Source organism: Panthera leo, chromosome C1 (genome assembly GCF_018350215.1).
Source record: "Panthera leo isolate Ple1 chromosome C1, P.leo_Ple1_pat1.1, whole genome shotgun sequence".
NCBI lineage: Eukaryota > Metazoa > Chordata > Mammalia > Carnivora > Felidae > Panthera > Panthera leo.
The window spans coordinates 43702484-43728221 of record NC_056686.1 but is presented as its reverse complement, the minus strand read 5'-3'; the positions used below and the strand labels follow the sequence as shown (position 1 = coordinate 43728221).

At 52.3% G+C, this 25738-nt stretch overlaps 1 protein-coding gene across 4 annotated transcripts in view; it reads left to right on the top strand.

Moving 5' to 3' along the window:
* The first annotated feature begins 1866 nt into the window (after positions 1-1866).
* SSBP3 (single stranded DNA binding protein 3) overlaps positions 1867-25738 on the top strand; it is a 162072-nt gene continuing 138200 nt past the window's right edge. For 2 of the 4 annotated variants that reach the window (XM_042951506.1, XM_042951507.1), the window contains exons 1-4: positions 1868-2027; positions 3031-3103; positions 3328-3389; positions 5982-6066. In XM_042951506.1, the coding sequence (XP_042807440.1) occupies positions 1972-2027; positions 3031-3103; positions 3328-3389; positions 5982-6066 (276 nt within the window). In that variant the 5' untranslated portion in view covers positions 1868-1971. Of the gene's footprint in view, positions 2028-3030; positions 3104-3327; positions 3390-5981; positions 6067-25738 lie in introns of all 4 variants that reach the window. The other 2 variants (XM_042951505.1, XM_042951510.1) reach the window with 2 other exon arrangements.

Below are 25738 nucleotides of genomic sequence, written 5' to 3'. Positions count from 1 at the left end.
TGAACCAATGCAGATCGGTTTGCTGAGGGGCATTTCTTTTAAACGCCCCTTTTCTCTTTTCAAAAGATTAAAATGAGCAAACTTTAATGGCAGGGAATTATTCTTTATTTTGTTGAAATTTAGTTCTGAGTTTTCCTACTTGAAACGTGTTTTCCCCAGGACACTGACCTATCCTTTAATTGTTTGGTGCGAGGCATGTTAGGGGGAGGGGCGTTACTTGTTTATTGGAACAGCGCAGTTAAAAAAAAAAAAAATCAACCTAGGCTAACAGTTTCAAGGCTCCCCTAAAGATGTATCCAAACAGGCAGCCAATCAGCGCTTACACAGCTTTTTCTGCTCGACTCTTTTAAAGAGACAGTGCCGACAGTGTTTTATCGCATTTAAAGAGAACGGCGCTCTAAAAGCAGTCTGAAAATGGGGGAGTCTTCCCCTATTTCGCTGGTTTCTGGTCTAATAAGGGACTCATAGTGTGTACTCGGGGTTCTCAGCGTGGCAAAGAGGAGTCAGCAGCAAATAGCTGGGTCACTCTTCTAGCCCCCCCCCCCCCCCCCATTTCCCATTGTACACCTGGGTCACTGACAATGGAAGCTTCCCCTCCCCCCCCAAGCTCATCTCTCCCCCCCCCTCCACTCCCCAATTTAGCTCCATTTATTTGAAGTTTGCAGATTTCAGTGGCGCGCATTCCACGTCGCGGGGCGCCCAGGTGATGCCCCCGTCCCCCGGAACGGTGCCGTCTCCGGTGGAGAAGCCAAGGGGCTAACTAGCCAGGGCTGGCGGACCTTAGAAATTTGGGAGCACTCTCCCTTTTCTTAGCACAAGTCCCCAGTCCTCTCCCTCAGGCTCCCCAAAGCACGCCAAGGACCTTTTTCGCGCGGCTCCACTTTGGGGCTTTCCAAAGTATTTTAATGATGTAGTAAAGGAGCAGCCGCGCGCCTCGGCGCCGGCTCGGGCCGCCCAGCTCTCAGCGTGGAGCCCCGGGCCCGGCGCTCGGAAGGCGGACTGGGCAAGAGGGAGGACCGGGGGCGGGGCGGCTGGAGGGCGGCCTGGAGTCTGGGGTGGGGGTCGGGGTCGGAGCCCAGGGGGAGGGTAGGCAAGGGGGAGGGGGAGATAAGGGCTGGGCCGGCGCGGGCCGGGCGGGGGGGAGGTGAGGGGCAGATAAGGGAGAGGGACGTGGCGGGAGGGAGCCGGCGGCGTTCCGCTTAGGGGTCCGCGCCCCCTCCTCTCGGACGCTGCCGCAGCGCCCCCCACCCCCCAGTGGTCCCCGCACGCGGAGTGGTCCCCGCTGGCCAAACCCCCTCATCGCCGGGACCTGGAGACCAGAGCTCCTCCAGCCCGATTCGAGTCCCCTCCCCACAGCTACAGAAAAGAGAGGCGCGCGCCCCCGGGCACCCCCGGCTCGGCCGCAGGAGCAGGGGCAGCGGCTCGGCAGAGGCGGCCGCAGCGGGGACTGCCGCGGCCGGGCGCTGACAGGGCGTCCCTCCCGGGCAGCCGGGCCCGCCCCCGCGCGCCGATTGGCCAAAGCGGCCATCAATCGCGGGACGTTGACGCCCGCCTCGCTTCCTCGCCCGGGTAGCCACGTTCGGTTGAGCTCCAAGTAGACCAGCGGCAGCGGCGGCGGCAGCGGTGCCGGAGGCGCAGAGGGCGGCGCAGGCGGAGCCGGGCGGGCGCGCGAGCGAGCCAGCGGGCGGCCGGGCCGGCGGGCAAGCGGCGGCGGCAGCGGCACCCCAGGCCGAGCCGGCGCGGGAGGAGTTCCAGGGCGATGGGGCCGCGGCCGGGGCTGACGCTTTGACAGCTGGAAAGAGCGCGGAGCCAGCGCCTGGGGGGGAGGGAGGGGAGCGCGGCGAGGAGAGCGCGAGCGGGCGAGCGAGCGAGGCCGGGGAGGGGGCCGGGAGCGAGGGGACAGCTCGGGAGCAGCCGGAGCGGTAGCGGCGGCGGCGGCGGCGAGGCTCGGCGCCCTCTTCTCTGCAAACCATGTTTGCCAAAGGCAAAGGCTCGGCGGTGCCCTCGGACGGGCAGGCTCGGGAAAAGTAAGCCCTATTTTCCAAGTGGCGGCCGCGCCGTCGCGGGGCTGCGGGAGGGCGGTGGGAGGCAGGTGGGCGGGCGGGGGCTGCTGCGCCCCGGGTCGGGCGCCGCCTGCCTGGCCCCTTCCCCGAGGCCGCGGCGGGCGGCGTGGGAGAGCCCATTGTTGGGAGGCGGCGGAGGCCGGGGCGTCGGGGGGCGCCGCCGGGGGAGGGGGCACCTGGTGGCCGCGGGGCGTGCCGGCCGCGGGGGCCCGCGGAGAGGGGTGGGCGAGGTCCCGAGCGCCGGCTTGGGCGCCCGCCGCGGCGGCCGCACTTTGCCCAGCGGGCGCGGGCAGGGGGCGCGTGGCTTCTGCAGCCCCGAAGGCTCCTTTTGTCCGCCCGCGGCGTGAGGAGTGCGTGCCGGGGGCTTTGTTCGGCCGGGAGCCCTCTCCCTTCCCTGCCCTCTGCCTCGCTGCCCGCCCCGCGCCCTCCCGGGCGCCGCGCTGGGCAGGGACGGCGGCGCCGGCTTGGCCCTGGGCTTGGGGGACAGTTGCTTGGGGGGGAGGTGGTGAGGGTGGCGCTTTGCTGCCCTCTCCAGAGCGCACTGAGCACCCCGGAGTCCGGGACTGAGTCTCCCCAGACCCACAGAGCTAGGGAGAGGGTGGCGGTGGCAACGAGTGGGTCGGGAAAAGGAGGGAGGCTCTGGGGTCGGAAGGCTTTCGAGTTTGAGAGACCTAGGTGGTTTTGGCTCCGATGCCAGTTGGAAGTTCAAGTTTGGGGGCTGCTTTCCAGCCCTCGCGGCTCGAGGCAATGCGTCGCCTGGTACCCACCCGATAACTGTTTCCACCCGCGTACCCCCCCCCCCCCCCCACCCCCAAAGGGCATGGCCGAGCTGGCTGCTCACCTCTGGTTGGGGCCACAATGGGACAGCGCAGACAGGGCTGGAAGCCGGCTGGCAAGGTCCAGAAGCGAGCGCCCCGTGTGATCTGACGTCTTCCCTCTCTTTTTGTGCCCCCTGCCCACTTTCCAGGTTAGCTTTATACGTCTACGAATATTTACTGCACGTAGGAGCACAGAAATCTGCACAGACCTTCTTGTCAGAGGTGAGTGGAACTCCCCCCAGCCATCCAATTTCTGGACACCCCCTCTTCCCCACTATTCTTAGAGCCTTTGTTTTCAGGAACAGCCACTGTGGCCACCATTTTGAATTTTTATCACCTTTTGGCATTTATTGTTAGTTGGTCTTCACAGCCTTTTGGCTCTGGGAAGCCCCCAGCACACCCTTCCTCTCTGCTCCTCTAAGTGGTCTCTGCTCTCTGCTTTCCAGATTCGATGGGAAAAAAACATCACGTTGGGAGAACCGCCTGGGTTTTTGCACTCGTGGTGGTGGTAAGTTTGCGTGATAGTTTTGTGTGTTTGTTTTGTTCTGAGCCCAGGATGCTAGTGAACAAAGACGGGAGGCGTGGAACAGACCCCCATGCCTTAGCCCTCAGTCTTGGCACAGAACAGGGCACCTGCGGGCGCTCAGACCAGAACTGGTGAAGGAGGAGAAGGGCAGGAGAGGCTGGTGCCTGAAGTTTTTGCCTTCTCTTTCTCCTCCTATTGAGAACCGACTAAATCGTGCCTAGTGTTCGTACAGAAACTCTTACTTTTCTGTCTCTGTCTGGGGTACCAAGCAGGGGCTTGAAAAAACCTTGAAGGATTTTTGTCAGTTCTGCATGCTGCTTTAATTAGAGGGAGTGGGGGCGGGGTGGGGTGGAGAGGATACCAGGTCTGTGTTACAACTGGCCTGTCCCTTCCTTTTTCTTCTGTGAGTTTGAAACCTTGAGAGAGCAAATCTACTGGGGCCTTTCCCAGGCACACTCAGAAAAAGCAAGAAGGGGCTGCCACTTCCTTTAAAGATACTGATTCAGACTGATTGGACCTTCCTCTCCTCTGTGGGCCCTACCCCCAGCATCCCTAAAGCCACAAAGTTTCGTTTTAGGGAGAACCTTAACTGGTTGGTGTTGACCTCTCAGAGTGCATGTAGTTTCCTGGCTCTGCCTTATTTGTGACCCTTTCCTGGGGCCCTTCAGGGTGGGACCTCAGCAGGTGTGATCTCCTTGTCGGTTTTGCAGCAGGCAGGAGGCGGCTTAGGGGTCAGCAGGAGTGAATTGCTGTGAGTGTAAGACCTGGATGTTTTGCGGGACCGATTGGTGGAGTCTTTGACATCCTTTTGAAAAGGACAAGAAAGCAGAGTGGCTTTTGATATTTTGGTGGGAGTTCAGAAGGGTCCCTGTGCCATGTCTTGGGATCTTAGCGCGTTTACCTGACCACCAGTTCAGGCTACTGTTTCAAGTTTCTTTGAATCGAAATGCGGGGGGATGAAGTGTCTGTTCTAACTTGCACAGAGAAAATGAGTTTTTAATTACTTCTGCCAACCTCGGAACTGCCGTGCTGTGGCGTAAGGGTTCTACCTGTAGGAGTGGGTGATGGGTTCTCTGTGGTGGTTTTTGGAGAGGACTGTGTGAGCGGGGTTGGTGTGTCTGATCGTCGTGAATTTTGCAGAAACTTGGGCTCATAGGTAGAAGTTACTGAGAAGGAGCTGCGGAGTTTTTAGTGTTAGAAGTCTTCGGTGTGTGGGGGAGTTAAACGTGTGCAGCTTCAGGGGACAGAAAGGAATGTTTTTGAGCCTCCTTCTGCAGCTACCAGAAGCCCCCGATTTTCTTATTCCATCCGTAATCCCTCGCGCAATCTTCTCCGGCCTTGTCTCAGCCCCAGGAACGTGGAGAGCAGTGGTGGCTCTGAGTGGCTGTGGTCTGGTTAGTTAGAAGTTGCCTTGCGCTACTTGACAAATGAGCTGAGGCTCTCTAGGTGGGAGGAAGCAGTGGCCCTGATTCTAAGAGGGTCAGGCCACGGGATTCACACCCCTTGAATGGTATGGCTCCTCCGATGACACTGGCAGAGCTGGCTGTTTGTGATGGGGACAGGAGCACCAGACCAGGAGTCAGACTTAGGCTCTGGGGCCCGTTTCCTTCAAGTGGGTGCCCAGCCCTGGGCCTTGGGCTCCTAACCCAGAGGCCCTTACTAATACCAGATACTGGGGTTTGTATAAGGTTTTACTGGATGACAGGTGATTTGTCTGTTCTCAGGTGATACAGAGTGTTAGAATGACCATACAAAATCTTGGAGGGGGATGAGGCAGGGAGGTCTAGGCTTCCCCCCTGACCCTACTCCCCTCTTTCTGGATGGGTGGACTGAGGCCTCTCTGAGGAGGGCTATTTCAACATGAAAGGACAAGATACTTGGTTGTCTATAACATACTCTTCTTTGCCTAGTTGATATGCATTCTTTGAGTGGGGGAATGGTTCTTGCATAAGAATTCCTTGGGGGAGGGCCTGGATGGGAGTAGGGGTGAGATGGGAGGGGCGGGGGTGTGGGCTCTTGGCTCTGGGATTAAGAACCTGTAGGTTCCCTTTCTTGCCAGTCACCCAGATTGCTACACGTATGAATCATAGTCCTGACTTTGACAGTTTAACCTTTTTATGAAACGTAGCCGTTTAGGTTGGGGAGGGGGTTGGTGAGAGGAATACAGCTGAAAGGGGAGGCGTGGATTCTTATCTACATTCCTACGTGTCCTATCTGGGCTCCCCCGTGGACGGCTTGTACTGATCTGTCCAAACTTCAGTTGCCCCGTGTATAAAGTAGGGGTAAAGTCACCCACCTTGTGACACCGTGGTAGTTACGGGTAGTGTCGTGGGTGAGAGGCATCCAGAACATGGTAGGCACCTGATAGAACTGACACTCTTACTACAGATGTCTGGCTTGCCAGAAGAAGTCGGTCCATTTTGTTTTCAAGCCCGAGTTTGCTCAATAAAGGCTGGGGGTGTGGGATTGAGCCTCTGGGAGACCTGGTGCTGTTAGCACTGCACGTTGTGCACTTGTCGTTGGGACACAAGTGATAATTAGTAACCTGATCTTATTTTATGTTTCGATTTGCAGCGTATTTTGGGACCTTTACTGTGCAGCTCCTGAAAGGCGAGACACTTGTGAACATTCGAGTGAAGCAAAAGCCTTTCATGATTACGTGAGTAACAAATTTTTAATCCTGGCAATAATTACAGGGTTGGAGAGCTCTAACTTCTCTAGTACCAGAAGCAAATACACAGCCAATTGGCAGTGGTCTTTGTTTTCTCCTTGCCTTTCTTTTTGTTCTGCTCCCCTCCCTGCTGCCCTTGCCCCGTTCTAACTTGGTGAACGGTATTTCATAATGTGATTATGCAAAAGAGTGTAGATACCTATCTGGAGAATTAAATGGTGTTGATCAGGGCTCAGCCATGTGAGGGTTATGTTCAGAGTGGACAGTTAGCTGGGAAGAGACCGAGCCTCCTTGGTATTGGTTTAATTCAAAAATGTACTACCACCACAACAGAAAAGCAACTATGAAACTTGTGCTTGGGTGTTTGAGTGAGCATTGGTGAAATGGACTCTTGCATTACTTTCCAGGGAGCAGTCTTTTCAATTACGTTTTGGGTTGTGTGTGGGGGGTGTGTGTGTGTATGTATGTGTGTGTGTTGGGGGGGCTCATGCTGTGTCCACTAAGACCATGTATGCTTTCAGGTCCTTGGCTGCTCCATAATCTCGTGTTCAGAACGTTCTTGTGAAGGTAGTTAATTTCATCATATCATAGTGCTTGCTTCGCTATCATTCATCCCCTACCTGGATGAGTTTCTTAAGATTTATGAAACGCTTATAAGAGCGATGTCTACCGCATATCCATCTCCCATGGCAGTGCCCCTCAAAAAAAAATATTGGATTCCAAACATGGGTTGGAGTCAGAATTTATGATCAGATGAAACACGATCTTGGGGAGATGGGAGATGGAAGGGGAAGTGTCTGCAATTCTTCCCAGCCTCTTTCCAGTGTTTGCTTCCTATTGGCCTGGTAGATGGTGTGTGTGTGTGTGTGTGTGTGTATGCATGGCCACGCACATGCAGGCAGAGAAGAGGTGGTTCATTTGATCTTGTACTTTTTTCATGAGGTGGGTAGGAATGGTCTCCAAGCTCTAGAGTATTGAAGTTGGTTTCTTTTAATGTCCTCAAGGCCCACCCACTTGGCCAGGCCATGTGTGTCCCCTGCGTGCAGAGGTTGAAACTGACTTAGGACACCGGAACCTAAGTTGCATTTCACAAGTGGTCAAATCCCATTTCCATGAATATCTTTACAGTGAAGATTTCCCCTGAAATACAGGGAGTTAGAGACTCAGCTGGAGGCTCACTGGTTTTAAGAATATTCAACGTGATGCAATTTTGTTATGACTGAAAAGTTAATGCCCTTGGAACAGAATGCTGAGGAAATTGACCAGTTCATGTACCCTCTCCAGGGTTGCAAAAGAGAAGCTAGTGAATGGTACTTATGGCCTGGTAAACTTTTAGTAGTGCAAGGTGAGGTGACTGGTTCTTTTATGGTGTGGTTCTTAATGGGAAAATCTGTGGTGATGATCATAGGGTTTCCTGAGCTGGAGGTTGGCTGAGGAGGCCAGAAGGTACATTAGCCATATAAAAAACAGTTAGTGAATTTGACCTTTCTACTTAGGAAAAGTCTTGCTTTTTCTTTTTTTTTTTTTGAACCTATGGAGAGCTGATTCCTGTGTGGCCAATCTTTGCTGTGCAAATGGTTTCATTTTTAAGAGTTGGGGAGAGAGGTGGACATGCCTATGTCAAATAAATCTCTTGATATAGGGTGTCTATGCTATCTTTTGCAAGCTGTGAGAAAAGTTAATTTTTTAAAAATATATTTATTTATTTTTGAGAGCGAGTACGCCAGCCGGCAGTGGGGCGGGGGGGGGGGGGGGTGTGCGTGGGGTGTGTGTGCAGAGAACGGAGGGTCCGAAGCAGGCTCTGCCTTAACAGCAGTGAGCCTGTTGCAGGGCTCAAACTGGAACCTTGAGATCATGACCTGAGCCGAAGTCGGATGCTCAACTGACTGAGCCCCCCAGGCACCCCAGAAGTTAATAATTTCTAACAAAGTTTTGTGCTCTGGTAAAGGGTGTGAGGTTCTGGCCATTTGTGGTTTGGTCTGCCATCTTGAAGGAATATGGATGGCAGTGAAAGCTTGCGTGGGTTTGCTTTCAATAATTTGTTAAGGAATAGTGTCAGAATTATGCTGTGACGTTGGCGTAGACTTGCTACCAAGCATTGAAGTCACGCTGATTGAGGACCAGAGTTCGCGGATTTTGGGGTCAAAACTCTTCTTCCTAGGTTGGAATCCACTTGGTTTCATTGGTCTGAGAGGCAGGTTGTGTGGGAGTGATAAATGAGGACGGGGAGGGAACATCTGTATTGTGAAGGCATTAAGGGGTGGTTTGGGGTTGCAGGGGTGACAGAGAAGCAACTGGAAAATTAAGAGAAATTTGAGAAAATTAAGAAAAGGAACTCTCTTTTCTCATTGTCCTTCTCCAATCTTCATGTGTTCTTTTTTCATGGCTACGGTCTAGTTAGCCCTCATTCCTGCTTGCTAGAATTATTGCTGTTGTCTCTTTCCAGACTCTTCCTCTAGTTTGGAATGCATGCCTCTCCTATCCATTCAAATCCTGGCCATTTTTTAAAACTTTTTTGTAGACTTTTATGATAACTTTTATGATCATTTTCTGCACACTTTGATCACTCCATCTCACTGCCCATGGAAACCATCTATACAGAGCCTTGTTGGCAGCTTTCCATGGGCTGGGGCCTTGTGCTTGCTGAGTGCTTTGGTTCAGTCTCATTTCAAGCCGCCAGGGGCCAGGTGAGAGAAGGAATTGTTACCTCCATTTTGCAGATGAGGAAACTGAGGCACAGAGAGGTTAATTCATAGCTGGTATCTGGTAGAATGAGGGTCCAAACACAGGCCATAACTGACTCCAGAATCGGTGCTCCTAACACTGGCTCAGTGCTGCAGGACCATGGCAAGTGCCCTGTTGGCTCCTGTTCCGATTGACTTCTCATTCAGATTTGTCTTTCCAACCACAGCTTATTAATTTTTTCCATGCCAGAGACCTTTCATGTATATACAGAGCTATTCATCTGTGTAACTCTCCCATAATGCCTTGCACATAGTAGGCATGGGTGCTAATTGAATGAAGGGGTTAAGGAACTATGGGCAAGAAAAAATAGGTAATTTGGGGTCACTGAGTAACCTGGCCTGGAATAGCCAATGGCATATTGGAAGATGTTATTTTGGCGACTTCACTTTTGTGGGGTGATCTTGAGCCAGGTGCCTCTAATGTGCATTAGCTAGTTACCTGGCATCTTGTAAAAGAGTGGGCAGCAACTGACTTTCCTTTTTCAATTAAGATGATTCACAGATCACCATAGTTTGTGGGGGAGCCTGTCAGCCCAGGTACCTGCTCAAGCCTTGGTGAGGGGCAGGGGTGAGGAGGGAGTGCCCGACTGCTGCTGGGCTAGACGGGACCTCGACTGGGAAGATCCTGGTCTCCACTCGCTTGGGGAAATGACTTTGTGTTCCTGGCAAATTGTCTCCCCTTCTTGGCAACGGGCCCAGGGGTCTTAAAGGCTCCTCTCACGTCAAGGCCGGACCGTAGGAGCTGGAATGAACCAGGTGATTCAGGGGAGGGGGTTTAAATTTTCTTTGAATTGGTGAGTTTTTATTTGAGTCACAGTCTGTTTCCCCACTGACACACTAGGCACATTATCTGTAAGCGTGAGCCCCTGATGTTGACCGCATGTAACGTGGAGCATTAGGACATTTGGTGCGCGAGTGGACTTTTCTGAGAAATTGGTTTGCCTTAAGTCAGAACAGCCGTGAGGCCCTGGGAGGAGGCTCACGGGGACTCTACTGTGGTTTCCTCTCCCGGCTAGAGCGTTGGGTCTCAGAGTATTGATGAACGCCCTTGGGTGCCATTGGGTCCTCTTAGACGCTGCTGTCTGGGTCCTGGCCTCCTTTTGTGAAGCGGACACTCCCAGTGCTACCTGTGTCTCTTACTTTGGGCCCAGTGGTGTCCTGGCTGCCTTCTCCACTTGGCTCTCCTCCAGGGTCGGTGGGGGTGCTAGAAACAGGTGTCTATGGTGCCTTCTTGGCTACCAGCAGTCCTTTCCCTCCTTAAGGTAGCTAATTGTATGTTTTTTTCTTGGCAGCAAGGAATGAGTGGAGTAGACAGGGCCCGGGGTTGGCTTCAGAGCCGAAGGTGCCAGAGAGCAGTGGTGGCTCCTTGCGCTGCTCATGTGACCGTAGTTCTTAGAACGCTTTTTCAGCACATGCTTGTGGTTTGGCCTCACGGGGGCCTTACTGGCCAGGTTTTATTCTTAGATTTCATCCCCATTTCACAGATAAGAAAACTGAGGCCTGGAGTTTAGATAGTTTGTCCAAGGGCATGTAGCCAGGGGGCAGAGCTGGGACTAGATGTTAGTCTTTCGAGTTCCACCTGTCAGCCTTTGACGGCGCTTATTTGATACAGAATTCCTGCTAAACGGAGGGAACGTTTGTGCATTTGACCCCAAGTGTGCCCCTATACAGTCACTGAAGAAACGCATTCAGCAGAGAATTAGACTGAAGCCCCTGAGAGGTAAATTGCAGAGTCACTGGCAGAGATGGGACTGGAGCTCGGGAAGGGAGTTTGTTATGGTACAGTGGCTCTTTTGGCAGGGAAAATGTGATAAAAGCTATGGCCTTTCCTTCCAGAAAATACATGCGTCCCCACAAAGGAGACTTTGTGCCTGGTTTTGGGACGTGCAGGGATTGCTGCCTCTAACCCCAGCCCCTCTGTGATTCCCGGGGAAGAACTCGGGGAGTGTACTAGACATGGGATCCCATGACCTTGGCTGGTGTTGAGCCTCAGTTTCTCTGCTCTGAAGACCTGAGGTCCCTTTCTGCTCTGCCATTGGGAGCCCCCGACTCAGCAGGGCTGGCTCCCTTACCCCTGTGCCTCTGCAACAGGACTCTGCTGACCCCCTAGCCCCCAGCTGTGAACCTGTCTCCAGGCAGTGGGGGGCAGGTGGGGGGATTAGGAAAGTGCCCCAGAGGCCTAGGCGTGGACGAGAGCTGAGGTATTTGTGGCTCTGTGGCAGGGGTCCAGCGTCCTTGGTGGGTTCGAAATAGCAAAGTGATATTTGAGAGGGCTCTCCTTGGATGTGCTGAGCTGGGGTTCCTGCCAGGCGGGGAGTGTCCACGCCTGCCAGAACCCTTTGGGGGCAGGGGCATGAGAGGACGGCAGTGCGGGCAGAATGGGAGGGGAAGGGCTGAGGCCCGGCCCGAGGAGCTGGGGAGTGCTCTCCCCAGAGATAAGCCAGCCTAGCCATCTGCCCAGAGGTCCTGGCAAGTTCATAGCAGTTGCCTTTGGCTCTGACCCTTGGCGCCCTTGTGTGGCAGATTAAAAAAACAAAACATAACACAGTTATTTTCCCCCACCCCCACCCCCCTTGGAGCTTAGACTTTGTGTTGCATCCTTTCTTGGGGCTCCCACCCCGTTTGCTGCAATTCCTCTAACCCCAGAGGCTGCCAGGCTCCTCCATCGGTAGCTAATTAAACACTAAATGAGTAACTGGAATTGCATTTTGCCAGAACCCAGGCTGTGCGGCCACCTTAATGGGTTTCAAGTGGCGGCAAGACCCCAAATTGCAAATCCTCGCCCTTTATTTCAAGGCAGGAGGTGGGGCTGGGGGAGGGGTGGGGGTAGAGTGGCAGGGGCCCAAACACAGTTTTTGGCAGTGGTCACTTCATTTGAACTCCAAGACCAGCTGTGTGCACGTCTTTGCATAATGCCATCTTTGTTAGCTAAGCATTTGCAAACTTGGACCAAGAGTTAGTTCTGTGCCAGCCACTGCTCTGAAGGAGCCAGAGACACCCAGCCCTCCTCGAAGTGTCCCTTAGGCTGTCTTAATTTTCCAAGGGAAGCAGGTTCTCTGGTGGAGACCTCAGGCCAGGGCTGCCTTGCCCTCTTCCCTCGACCTTCCTGCCTCTGTGTGTGAGTGTATGTGTGTTTTAAGCCTTAAGAGGGAAAAGCCATGGAAGGGAGGTGTGTGTGCTTGAGGGCCTGTCAGCCAAGATAACAGAAATGTTACACTAGCTGTAGCCTTTATAATAGCGTCTAGGGTTTAGAGTATTTAGAAAAATTAATCTTTTTTAGCTTGGTAATAATTCTGACCACGGCACAAGTGCATTAGATGATTCACATAAACTTCTTTAATACATGTTGCTAGGAGCTTACAGCAAATAGACAATAACGATTGTTTGTTTTTGATTCGCCAGGGTAATGGGGTTTTCTGTAGCCTCGGCGAGATGAGTTTTAGAAATGTTTCTCTCCCGTGTTACGCTTTTCTCTACCCGGGTCTTGAATCCTCTGGGTTTTGAAGGGTTTGGGCTCTGACTGATGACTGGGATGCACACCTAAGTTCCATTCCTCACTGTCATTTCCTGGCAGGGTGGACTTTCAGATCTCAGTTTCCCCATCTGTAGAGTGGGCGAGTGGTGGTCCCTTCGCGTGGTGGTTTTGAGAGTTTCGTACTATCACGTATGCGGGATGGTTGTCTCTCTGTGGCTTGTGCTTGGTGAGTTTATCTCCTGTCTCTTTTGCAGCCCTAAGGTTTTTTTCCCCCCAAAACTTTTATTTATTTTATTTTATTTATTTATTAAAAAAAAATTTTTTTTTTAACGTTTATTTATTTTTGAGACAGAGAGCGAGCATGAACAGGGGCGGGTCAGAGAAAGAGGGAGACACAGAATCTGAAACAGGCTGCAGGCTCTGAGCCGTCAGCACAGAGCCCGACGCGGGGCTCGAACCCACGGACCGCGAGATCATGACCCGAGCCAAAGTCGGACGCTTAACCGACTGAGCCACCCAGGCGCCCCTCCCCCCAAAACTTGTAATATGATAGAGACAACAGCATCTTTTTCTGGGAGAGCAAGCTGACTGAGGGACCTGGACACTTGAATTTCCCAGTGATGCTCTCCAGTGCCTGGGCTCCCCGAATGTATCATGGAGTCTTTCCCTCCATACCAGCTGTCTTGTCTCACCCCCCACACCCCTGCAAGGGGCAGAGTAGGCAGTGCTACCGCAAGCTGGCACTGATAAATGCTCCCCTAAGATGTCGGCACCCCTTATCTGTGTTGGACAGAGGCGTCCCGTCCCACATAGTGAAATGGTAAGACCCAGAGGGGCTTGCGACTTGGCATCAGCAGAAATCTGGATTCAAATTTTGGCCCACACCCCTTGTTACCAGGGGGAGCCTTCACTCCTCAGGGTCCCTTCTCGACTGTGAAGTAGGCACAAGGGTCGTCCTTGCTCAGCCCCACCATGGAGTGGTTGAGAGAAAGGCATGGAAACCTGTCTAGCGAGGTCAGTGGTGCTGTGATGTGCTGTGTAGATGCTTATAGGGATGAACGGGATTGAAAGCGGCAAGTTGGGATCTTGTCATCGCCTTTGGTACGTATCCCACCCTTGCCTGCCTCAGGTCTCACTTGACTTTTTGATTGAGCAAGGAGTCCCAGAAGGGAGCCTTAGGACGTGAGCTTGGGAGGGGATGTGTCTCCGTGGCAGGTCCTTGGGAAGCCAGTGCTGGTACAGTGGCTGCTTTCTCCTCTGACTTCCTGCAGAGCTTGAGTGAGACATTGGTCATTTGGCTCCCGGGCCAGGAGCAGAAGACACTGCTGAGTTTCGCGGGGTTGATCCAGCTGAATTACTGAGTGCTTGCTCTGCTCACTGTCTCGTTGAAGAGACAGATGCAGCCCAGGATGTGATAAGTACTTAGAAAGCCTTGTGCGGAGAGATCTTGGTCTTTCGAGAGATCAGGATGCAGTCAGGACAGATGGTGGGAGAAGGTAAGCAAGCGGTCCCGCTCTCGGTGGCGGCCAGGAGACGTATTTAATGTATATGTACATGGCGGGATCGCAAGTGATGGAACTGGAGGTCACCTAGGCATCTTACAGATAGGTAAACTGAGGTCCAGAGAGGAAAGATGCCCCACCTGAGGTGACTGGTAGGTCTCAAACCTACAAAGCCAATCAGGATCTGGGACATTTATCTTTGCTTCGTGCTGCCTTGCTGCACCTGTAAGCTGTGCAAACTCGGGCGCTTTAATTAGCCTCTCTGTTTCTCAGTTTCCTCAGGTAGAAAATGGGGTTGATAGAGTATACCCACCTCATAAGGCCATCGTGGGGATTAAATGACCTTATGTGCTTGCACACATCCCGTATGTAATAGGGCCTGGCACAGAATAAGCATCATGTCAGTGTGCTAGCATGACCTCAACCTTGGGCCCTGTGTGGATCCTGGCTTTCTCATGGCCAAAAGGGAGGCAGCAGCAGAATGGTCTTGGTGTGAGAGGTGTGTGTGTGTGGACATGAACCATCATAGGCTGCCTCACCTGTTGATTAGCGCTCTGGATCTGTGGCTTTGAATCCACCTTCTTCAAGTACCCTTGGGCATTTGGAGGGTGAGGGTCGCACCTGCAGCCTCCAAACCGGCCCCAGCACTGTGAGGATGTAATGAGATGACATTCATGGGCATTCTGGGCTGGCAGCTGGACTGTGTTGTTCGGTCAGCGTCCATTTTCTCCTCTGCTGGCCACTTCTCTTGATCTAGGAGTCTGGAATTTTCCCCTGCCCCCTCTGACCCTTCCTGTGGTCCCTGCTTGGTACCACCGGAGATGGGGTGTTTGCTCCCCTGCCCACTGGCCCTCTGTAGAGCAGATGCCAGCCTGGAATGTGGCTGTCTCCCCACCAGACCTGCCAGGACCACCCCCACTGGGGACACCCCCTCCTTTTTTTCCTTCTTTTTTGTCTCTCCCCAGGAACTCTGTGTCCTTATTTGCTACTTGCTGCCCGGCAGGAGGATGATTTGAGTCAAGGTTGTATCTCTTCCCTTCCCAACTGGTAGATTAAAAGCTCTTGAGGGCAGGGGCTCTTACCTTCACCCTGTTTGTGCTACCCCCACTCCCGGGGCCTATTGCAGAGTCTTGAATAAATCCCGAGATTGGTGAGCTAGACTCTGGGCCTTGAGAAGTGAGAAAGGTCTGATCCTTGCCCTGGGATCAAGCGTGTTAAATACACGTTTTAATGGAGATGGACAAGTGGCACATGGTAACACATTGTTTTGCAAACTGTGAGTTGTGACCCATTAGTGCCTTGGGAAATCAACTTAGTGGGTCACGACTGGCAATTACAAAAAATGAAACAACTGTATCACACAGAGGAAGCGTAAGTATTGTTTGGGGGAACTTCTATTTTCAGTGATTTATGCGTGCCCGTAAATAAACGTCGCGTCCTGGGTTTGCGAGGTAAAATTTGCCTCCTTGTGGGTCTCAGTCTAAACTTTGAAAGCCGCTAGCTCAGAGGGGGCTGAGATGGAATCTTGCGACCTACGGGTGACGTCAGCCAAGCGACAGACGGTTGCTGACCTCAGTTTCCGGATCTGTAATAAGGAGGGAATTATTCCCACCTCTGAGGGTTCTTGGGAGAACTGTTTCCCCACCATGTCTTTCACTTCCAGACTGGTGCCTCAGGGCTCACTTGGTGGCTGCCAGTGGTGTTTGCTGCCCTGTTCTTTGTGCAGAGAACATGAGGAAAGTGCCCGGCAGGTGCTTGCCAAGTGCTGAATGAGCAGTAGCTCCCACCTGAAGTCTGCAGCTTGTCCCTGCCGGCTGGCCACAGGGCAGCTCCCCGTGCCTCCCCTCCTCCGGGTCCTGGCCCTCCATGGAGGGTGCTTTCGGAACACCTGCAGGGCTCAGGCTACGGCAAGAGTCTTGAGAATAGGTCTCCAGGCATCCTGTCAGACCCAGGTTGGCCCAGCTTCCCAAATTCTCTGTCCCCTCCCGGTGACAGCTGTTTGCACAGCTCCCGAGGCAGGCTTTGTGTCTCCCGTTCTTTGTGTGTTTGGGTGAAGCGCCTGACATTTCACTTCTGTTTCACAGTCCTCTGACCTTAAGAAGCACGGCTGCTCCCTGGGGCCCCTGTCTGAGGCTTTCCTCTGATCCTTCCTTCCCCGTCACAAAAGGCTGTTTGAGAGAGCAGGCTCTGGGGTGGCAGACCTCCCCCATGCCCGGGATGCTGGCTGCAGCTTTGAGAGCTCTTGGGATAGACAGAGCGTGGCTTTGCAGACTGGACCGGGAGGGCGGTGGATGGCGGGCAGTTGCTCCCAGGCGTCCACTGCATGCCTGGCTCTGTGCTGGCGGTGGGGATGAGGGCAGGGTCACGGACGGTGCCCGGGATTTGCACTTGGATGACCAGAGTTCAAGTTCTGATTCTTTCAGATAGCCGTGGGTAAGTCCTCTGGCCTCCCTGAGCCTTGGTTCATCTGATCCGAAATGATGTGAGACGAGGCCTGGATTTTTTTTTTCTGCCTCTCCAGCATTTTAGAAGTCGGGTGAGAGCGCGTGAAGATGGTTTTTGTTAGTGGTGGTCGCCTGTTGAGAAGTCTTTTTGGAATGTGAACAGACCATCCGATCACGGACTGTGTATTAAGAAGCAGTGTCTCAGTTAACAGATGGGGGACACCGAGGGCCGGAGTAGGACGTTAACACAGCAAGTCCGCGGCTGGACAGATACCCGATTCCCGCGGCAGCCGCTGAGTGTAGAAAACCTTTCCTTCCGAGGCTGGCGCCTGTGTCTGTGCCGCCCGTTAGGAATTTCGCAGCTTTCTTTGGGAGATGCCGTGGGCTTCCTGTGGCTTTGGCCATCCGTGGCCTGTGCCGAGGGGGGCAGACGGCCCGGCGGGCAGGCCTGATGTCGGGCGTGTGCACGCTGCTGTTCTTTTCTCGCTGTCTTTTAGAAGGCTTCCAGTAGCAAATGTTATCCTCCCTCTGGAGGCCCTTCCTCTTGGCAGCGCTGGCCTCCCGCCGCCCGCCAGCTCCCGCTCGTCGAGCCCACTTGTGTTACACGAGGCCGCCCTGGCCCACGGCTCTGCTCGCGGGTGTCGCTGCGGATCTCCGGGCTGGCGAGCCGCTTCGGAAGGGGATTTTACAGCATGACAGGGAATTTCAGCCACCACGTTATCTCCGAATTGGCCAATTGATGGTTTCAGCAGAGCATTTCAGCATCGGGGAAGCCAATACAATTTGAGTTAGTTGTGATGGCTGCCACTTTAAATACCGCGGTGAATTTCTGTCAGCGAGCTAATGCGTGGAATAGGGAATTGCAGAAAACTTGATCACCAGAGTGCATCAGTCGATTCTGACCCCAAGCTATAGAAAATGAACTGAAATCTAGTTGACTGTCGCCACATACTTTCTTTGGCATTATTTAGCTAGCAGCATCTTTGTCAAAGGGAACTTGAAGAGAAGAGATGAGGTAAAAATCACGGTGTTGGACTCTGGCCGCCGCGATTTTAGGGAGCAGCGATCTTCCACGGGAGGCTGAGCCGTCAGGTTGGGGTGGCGGTTTCTTGCCGAGGGATAAGTAACTAAACTACCTAAACCACGGCGCTGTGGCTTAATAATAATTCGTTATTTGTTTAACGAAGGAAACTGGTATTTATTGAGCACTTACTGTGTGCTGAGACCTTGAGAAAAGTATTCTTATTCAATCCTTGTCCATTGGGGGCAACGTAGGGGACAGGATATTTATTCTTTGCATTTCAGGAAGTAAGAACTGTTGAGAACAAGGAACAAGTTTGAGTGCTAATTGTCAGGCACCGTTCTGAGCCCTTTAGGTTTTTTGTTTTTTAAATGTTTATTTTGAGAGAGAGAGACAGAGAGAGAGAATCCTAAGCAGGCTCCGTGCTGTCTGCGCAGAGCCCGACGCAACACTCAGTCCCATGAACCATGATACCATGACCTGAGCCGAGATCAAGAGTTGGACGTCTAGCTGCCTGAGCCACCTAGGTGCCCCTGAGCCCTTTAGGTTGTATCTCTTCTTGTACTCCAAACAGCCCAACGCATTAAGTTTGGTTTTCCTTCCTATTTTTTAGAAGAGGAAACGGAGGCAGTAGAGGGATTCAGTAATGTTGAAGGTGGACATAAAATGAAAGTGGTCTTCATTACCATACCATGCTGCCTCCCCGAGAATCAGTACCAGATTCCACATCTTTGTGGCCTGATTAACTGATGACCCATCTCCCAGCCCAGGGTAGTTTGATACTGACACTGGGAGGAGTAGCTGGAGGGGGTCTTCGGGGAGATGGGCAAGCTGAAGCCTTGCCTGTGGGGTCGGGTGGTGCCTTACCCAGCTGGTTTTCAGTGACCTCAACCAGGAGGAGTTTCCCCTTCTCTTCACGTACACCTGCCTCCATGCCTGAAAATATTTCATTTGCAAATAGATTGCATGCATCGAGTCACCATTTTAATGAAGAAGTAGGAAAGACAGGAACTATAGAGTTGCTGATTAGAGCTTCCTGCCAGCTCAGGGGACCCAGTGTGAGCATACCAGGTTGGTAGAATTCTAGTCAACACAACATGTTGGGAATTTCGGTTCCATTTCGGTTGAGGTAGACTTGATTTTTGTGGAGCCTAAAAAAATGCCAGCCATGCTTCAGAGTCTGCAGTGGAGTTTTCAAGAGACCATGACCCTCTGCACTTCCTCCACTCACCTAGCAATGTAAGAGGCTCCTTCTAGGCTTATTCTGGGATGGCCAGGGTTGGGCTTTGTGGAGGGAGGTGCCTCATTTTTTCCCCTAGGGAGTCAGGAAGGGTCATGATGCCGAGTTTGCTCTGGGTCATTCTTCCAAGTGCAGGCCGCTCAGAGCTTCCCTGTGGGGAGAACCCACCTGCAAGAATGGGTGGCCCAAGGAGCGCACGAAGCCTTCTGTGTAGAAGGCTCCCATCTCCAGCAGGTGCTCCCGAGACTCCCCCTCCCTCCCAAATAAGAACCGTGCTCCCTACCATTCTGAGCTGACATCCAGTGGTGGCGGGGGGTGGGTGGGTGATGGGGGTGGGAGATGGATCACTGGACAGAAATCCTCTTTCACAACCAAACCGCCCCCCTTACTAGCCGCGTAACGTTCGATCGGCCATTGTCTTCTCTCTGGGCCTCAGTGTCGTAATCCGTAGCATGGGGACAGTGAGGGACACAAAAGTGATTTCTGAAACCGTGGTGACCAGCATTTGTCACACGTTTACTCTGGGCCAGGCACCGTATGTGGGCGTGACATTTAATCCCTGTAACTCTCTACAAGGCAATGGCTATCTTTATAGCCTTTGGACAGGGAAACTGAGGCTTAACTGGTGATGAAGTCATTAAATAAAGGAATCAGAATTTGAACCCAGGGCCTCCTCCCTCCTTTTGAGCCATGCTGCCAGTTTCATAAACTTTTGGATGACGTTAGGAGTTGGGGACTGTGGGGTAAAAATGCACTTTGAAAGAAGTGTGGATCATTTCAGTAGAAACCTGTAACCGTATGTCTTTAAACAACCACAGAAAAAAGATGTCAGTGACGGTTTGCTTCCCAGGGAGGTGAACGCAGACAAACCTATTTTGACTGTTAACTTATTTTGTTGCTTAAAAGCCAGTGACATGCAGCGTTGGATTTATTTTTCTTCACAGCGTTTAAGTGTTTGCCACTTCGTGAGTGACGTGTGTGAATGGGGGGATTGCCTGTACTTTGGGGATGCATTTCAGGCTTTTGCCTTAAGAGGGACCTGGGAGAAGGTGTGTGAGGTGCCCCTGGAGCCAGAGCCGAGCAGTGACTCGAGGGCCTTGTGCGGACCTGTGTCTCAGGGTGTTGCTGGAGCCAGAGCTCACTCTGGAGTTGGGGTCACGGTGGAGAACCGATCGCAGGAGTCTTTGTGACTGGAAGCCTAAATATTTATTCTGTTCTGTCCCTAATGAAAACAAATTGTCAACAGTTGTTCAGTAACTGACTAAATTAAAATCTGTAATTAGTCAATTAGATTAAAGAGTTGGCACAACCTGATTGTATCATGCTGGTTAGGTTATTAAGAGAAAGGGTGTGATTTTTAATTACTGAATGCTAATTTTGACAGTTTCAGATAGAAACAGACGTGTTTTTCCCCCCTTTCCCTAATTCTGAATGGTTTGGAAAGTAAAGACACTCCATGTGTAAATTATAGTTTTTTGTTTTTGTTTTTTGTTTTTTGTTTTTTTTTTTTTTTTGAAGGAAAATAATCCAAGAAGGCCCTGCCATGGAGTAGGGGGATTTTAGTTAAGGGGCCACATTGGATTTCATTGATCGGGTTAGCTGGAAATCCTTACCTTCTTGAGGGATGGATGGCCTGGCGTTCGGCAGCTCTGTTTTTGCTTTAAATGAGAAGTTGAATTTCAGCTTCAAGCAGTCAAGTCATTGGGTTAGAGTTCTTTTTAGGGTCCCCCCCATGTCTCTCCTCTCAAGGGGCTTTTTTGACCAGCACCCCAGAAGCGACGGGCAGCAGGAGACCGATCCAGTGAGGAAGCAGCTGTGTGTGTGAAGTGTGGTGGGAATCCACGGGACTCAGACACCGGCAGACGTGGATAACCGTATCTGACTTTATTTTATACTTTCCCGCATACAGGGCAGCCCGGTGAGAGCGACAGCCGGGATGAAAGTTCTTAGTGCTTCTGCTTTATGGCTGAGGAGAGCTGAAGGCCGAGGAAGGAGGAAGCAGGGGTGGGTGTGCAGGCAGGATGGACAGGTGGGTGGGGACAGGGTTGTGCGCAGGCGGCCAGGAGTTCTGGCAGGGCAGAGAGGAGAGGGGCTTCTTGCTTGGCAGGAAGATGGGATCAGGAGGGAGGGCCGGCTAGTGGATTTAGAGGTGTAGAAAGCCAGCGGAGAGTTTAGGTTGAATGGAGTCAGCTGATTTGAAAATGGAGCAAGTCCTTCTGTTTTGTTTCTCTGGGGAATGCTGTCTCTTTGCCTTCCCTGCAAACACTAGAATACGGAGTGGGGGCAGTCTTGGAACTGGGGGTGAGATCTGAGCTGCTTCCAGACCCCAACACAGCCTGGATCCCCTCAACTGCCAGAAGGGCCTTCCCGTCTCCCCGCCCTCCTCCTCAGCTCCTGGGAGTTCACATGTGGTTGGCCCTGGAGGCATAAGGAACATGGTATCTGGAGAGCCTCAAGCCTTAAAAGAGGTCCAGGGGCCACTGCAGGAAGGCCACCCAGCCCTAACCTCTCCTTGCCCCAGTCCTGTGCTTAGTGACTATGGGTTGAGACTCTGAACCCGCGTCCCCAGCTGAGGGGCTGCTGTCTCCTTATGGCCCACTGGGCATCCTCCCTGTCTTGGAAAAACTATCCCAAACCCTGTGCCTCCAGGAACCACACTGGATGGTGGTGTTGATAACGGTGCGTAAGCTCTACTTTTTGCTGTCTTAAGTTTTCCATGATCCATTTGGGAAGCACTGGTTAAAATGGCCTTTGGTTTTCAAGATTTAATATTAAAGCTGTTGATGAGCCGGGATGAGTCTTTTTTAAAAGGAAGTAGTTTTGCTGTTTGCATTTGATAGATGTATGGGATGCTTGGGAACCACAGTGCAGAGAAGAAGGTGAAGCAGTCTGGGCTCTACTCCCATTAGGGCTTTTGCTTGTAGTGTGACCTGTGCTACTTGCTTAACTGAGCCTCAGTGTCCTCATCTGTAAGATGGGTTGCACTCAGCTTGCATTACTGTTTTGAGGCGAGGATGCTGGGCACCTTAGAGGATGCCCAGTAGGTATTTCTGGAATGAAAGAACGGGAGGCTGAAAAGTAGCCAGTGCTCTTGGGAAAGTATCCCTGCTTAGGGAGCTGTACCAGGTATGTTTAGACCCACAAGTAAGTGAGAGGAGCCGAATTAAAAGCAGGAAGTATTTACAAGTGGTGGATTGGTGTGTGTTCTGAATTTGGAATTGCTCTTTCAGACCCAGGATCCACAGCCAAGGTTAAAGAGGCGGTGTGTGTGTGTGTGTGTGTGTGTGTGTGTGTGTGTGTGTGTCTGTGTGTGTGTAGTGGCAAATAGAAGAAAGGAAGTGACATTGCTAGGAGAGAGTTTATTTTAAAGCTTCCCTACTGATAGATTTGTAGTCCTGGGTAAATAGGGAAGCTTGTAAAACTTGATTCATTTTCTTCCTGAAGTCTGTTTTTGCTGGGGAGTGGGGGTGCGAACAGAGCCTCCAAGAGAACCACATGCTTTTAGGTTAGAAGTGTTTGTGTGTCCCCAGCACACCGTGGACAAGGCCAGAGCCGTGTTCTCACCTCCATCCTCTGCCCCCAAATCATCTTTCCCTTCCCAGGACAGAGTGCCTGTTGCTGGGCTTTGCTCTGGTCTCATCTAGGGATGAGTGAGGACTTCCTGCACTCGGGATGACTTCCTACTTCCTTCCTGGCCTGTGCTGCCCAGAGCAGATTGGCCTTGCTCTTTTCTTTCGGTTAGGAAACACATTCTCCCTTGTCCCTGCCCAGGCCTGTTCTGGATACATGGACAGGCAGCCTGGGTGACCACTGGCCAGCTAGGAAGCTAGGGTGTGTCCTAAACTGAAGGCCCATGTGAGCTGTTCAGGAATTAGAAGTTACTGCTCCCGGGAAACCAGTGCAGAAATGGAAAGATGGTCAGCAGGGAGAGGTGAGAAGGTGGTTGACCTCGTATGTTCGGGGAAAAAAAAATTGAGGGAATTTTGGAATGTTGACTGTGTATTTTTGTTGTTAGGGTGGAGTGTGAACCTTGAGACTTAGATACCAAACATTGCCAGGCTGTAGTTAAGGAAGGGAAGGGCTGGGCTCCCTACCTCAGGGCCTTTGCACAGGCTTTTCCTCCTTGCTTGAAGCACTTTCCTCCATTATTTTCCCCCTTGGGGATCTCTATTCATTTTTCATGTCTCAGTTCGGATGTCTCCAAATTCTAAAGAATGCCTCATGATCATCTTTGAGCCATTGGGCAGGGCCCATAAACTTGGGGGCTTTTGACACCTGATGGATATTCCAGTTCATATTTGTGGACTGAAAGTGATCAGGAAGTACCAGGAGGCTACCCACCTCCCAGGGCCCCGTCTGTGCATTTAAATGGCTTCCTGAAGCCTTAATGTCCTTAGCACATGTCCCAAGTTTTGTTGCCCTGGCCTTGCTGTGCGCCTTTCTTTTCTGAAATAGATCTTGGACGTATTAATGGAGCTTCCAATATGAAACGTCCTCAGAAATGTGTGGAAAAATGCTCAGTGTTCAGTTAGCCCAACCTTTGGCCAACCGTTGAAGCCTCTGAGGCTGAAAGCCCTGTGACTCTTCTCCTGCCTGGGTTTTGCATTTTGTATAGAGGCTTGGGGGGAGGGTGGGCAGGGACCCGGCCTGGAATCCTGAACACCGTCCCTCAGCTGGTGCCTTAGTGTGGTGTTAACCTAGGATCATGGGCAATAGCCTGGTTTTGATTCTTCTAACTCTCCTGCTTATCTGGGCAGGAATATTTCCTGATTTGACCCCCTGTAACTCAGAGTTGGTGACGATTTTATCTGGCCACACAAGCCTACAGTTGGCCTTTGCATTATCTGAGAAGACGGTTTGCTTAGCCCGGAGGACAAACAAGATTTGGGGATGAGGGGGTGGTCAGGACTTGGGCCACAGGACTTTGAGCAGTGGAGCTCTTAATCTGTTCTCCGTGGAGGGCCAGCCACACCCTAGGGAGGGGCTGCCGAGTTCTAAGCCTTCTAAGCCAGCGGTTCAAGCTCTTCCGAAGGCTTGAAATCACTTCCCTTTAAACACCACCTTCTGTTAAGACCGTCCTGATGGTGCCAGTTCGTGAGGACATTTTATCCCAAATCCACTGAGGGGTCAGAGCAGATACTTGTTTTTCTTGGATCCATACAGTTGAGTCTTTTACTCCTCAGAGAGTTGGTGCCTCTGAGGTGTGGTGACAGACGGGACAGCAGCCAATCATTTACCCTCACAGACTATTCTTCCCCTTTCTGTGGGGTTTTTGTGTGTTAAGATGCTAATTGCACGGCTGTGAATGGCAGTTACAACCTGCAGGTTCAGGTGAGCTTGCCTGCCGCCCCCCCCCCCCCCCCCCCAGGAGAGCACCAGAGAGTCTTCCTGGCCTCCCCTGACGGGAAGAGCATTGAGGTCATTTGTGCCCCAGCCTGCCCTAGCCCTCTGGCCCGCCCCAGACTTCTGGACTGGCTCCTTGGAGTTAACTGACTGCTCACTTCTTTCTCTCTGAAGTTTTGGTAAGCGATACCTCCCTGGTCCCAGCCTCGGTCTGCAGCTCTACACAGCTGAGCCCCTTGGGGGCCTTGTCAAGGTAGGGAAGAGTTTGGAGAAAGTGATGATTGTGCCTTGGACACAGAAGAGGCGGAACAAAAATGTCCTTGCATGACTGTTACTCTAGAAGTTTTCTTTAAAAATTGGTTATTGGAAACACAAATCCACAAGAACATAAACTACGAAAGAAGGAGAGATACGCTGACATAAGGACGCTTTCAGGGGCCTCCATTCTCTTAGACCTGAGTTAAGTTTTCTAGGCTTTACCAGAAACACAAATTCCCCTCCTCGTGGTTGGGGCGTGGACATTGCAGCCAGGCTCGGGCTACCTCCAAGGCACAGGTGCCTGCCACAGTACCCCCCTTTTCCAGCGAGTCAGTGAGTTTGTTGTGGATCATCTCGCCCTGGGGAGGGCCGGGGTCATGGGCCAGGGCCACTCTGGGCTGCTGCTTTTCAGGAAGCCAGTGCCTGCCCCATCCAGAGCTGTTTTGACACTTGAGATACACATAGCTTCTTTCTCCCTCCCTTTTTTCTTTATGAAAATGTTTACGAGGAGCGTGTGTCCCCTCCACATTCTTTTCACGAGGACAGAAGCTGTCGCTGAGAGCCGAGAGACTAGTGTTGATCCACAGCTGATTGTGGCCCAGTCCTTGACGTAATTATTTGGTGGGCCTGTGGGGTCCCGTCCAGAGCATAATCAGGACTCAAGCATTGGGCCTGGAGGGGAGGAGGATCCATGGGAAGGGAAGCGATGGAGGTGTGTGTGATCCAGGCCACAGAAGGGGTCACTCCCCATCGCAGTGGCAGCATCAGCTGCTCCAACGGAGGGTCCACTGCTGACCTGATGCAGGAGGTGTGGCTATACCAGCTTGGCCGCCAGGCTCAGACCACACAGAGGGGCCTGGAGGGGCTCTCCCAACCTCTCTGTGGTTCAGTGGGTCCAGTTCCATTTTCCCTTCTCTGAGTACAGGCTCCTTACCACTCTTGAAGCCCCCATTGTCCCCACTGCAGGACTAAGAGTGCCCTTTCCCAGGCCCCAACAAATGAATGAGCCCCAGTGCCTAGCACACAATCGGTGCTCATTAAAAGTCTTGCATTTCTTTAAAAAAAAAAAATTTTTTTTTTTACATTTATTCATTTTTGAGAGACAGAGAGAGACAGAGCACAAGTGGGGGAGGGGCAGAGAGAGAGGGAGACACAGAATCTGAAGCAGGCTCCAGGCTCCGAGCTGTCAGCACAGAGCCTGACGCGGGGCTCGAAGTCACAAACTGCAAGATCATGACCTGAGCCAAAGTCGTACCTTTAACTGACTGAGCCACCCGGGCACCACCCCCCCCCCTTTTTAAAAAATTTTTTAATGTTTATTTTTTAAGAGAGAGCGCGCGCCCAAACACAAGTGGTAGGGGAGGGGCAGAGAGAGAGGGAGACACAGACCCTGGAGCAGGCTCTGGGCTCTGAGCTGTCAGCACAGAGCCTGATGCAAGGGTTCAAACCCACAAACGGTGAGATCATGACCTGATCAGATGCTCCCTGACTGAGCCACCCATGTACCCCAAAAGTCTTGAGTTTTAAAGCAGTGGGTGGGAGTGGAGGACTTGATGCATCATGCTTAATGCTCTTGCCAGGAGGCCAGGGACCGTACTACCTGTGTTTTGCCTGGCACGTTGGAGGTACTCAA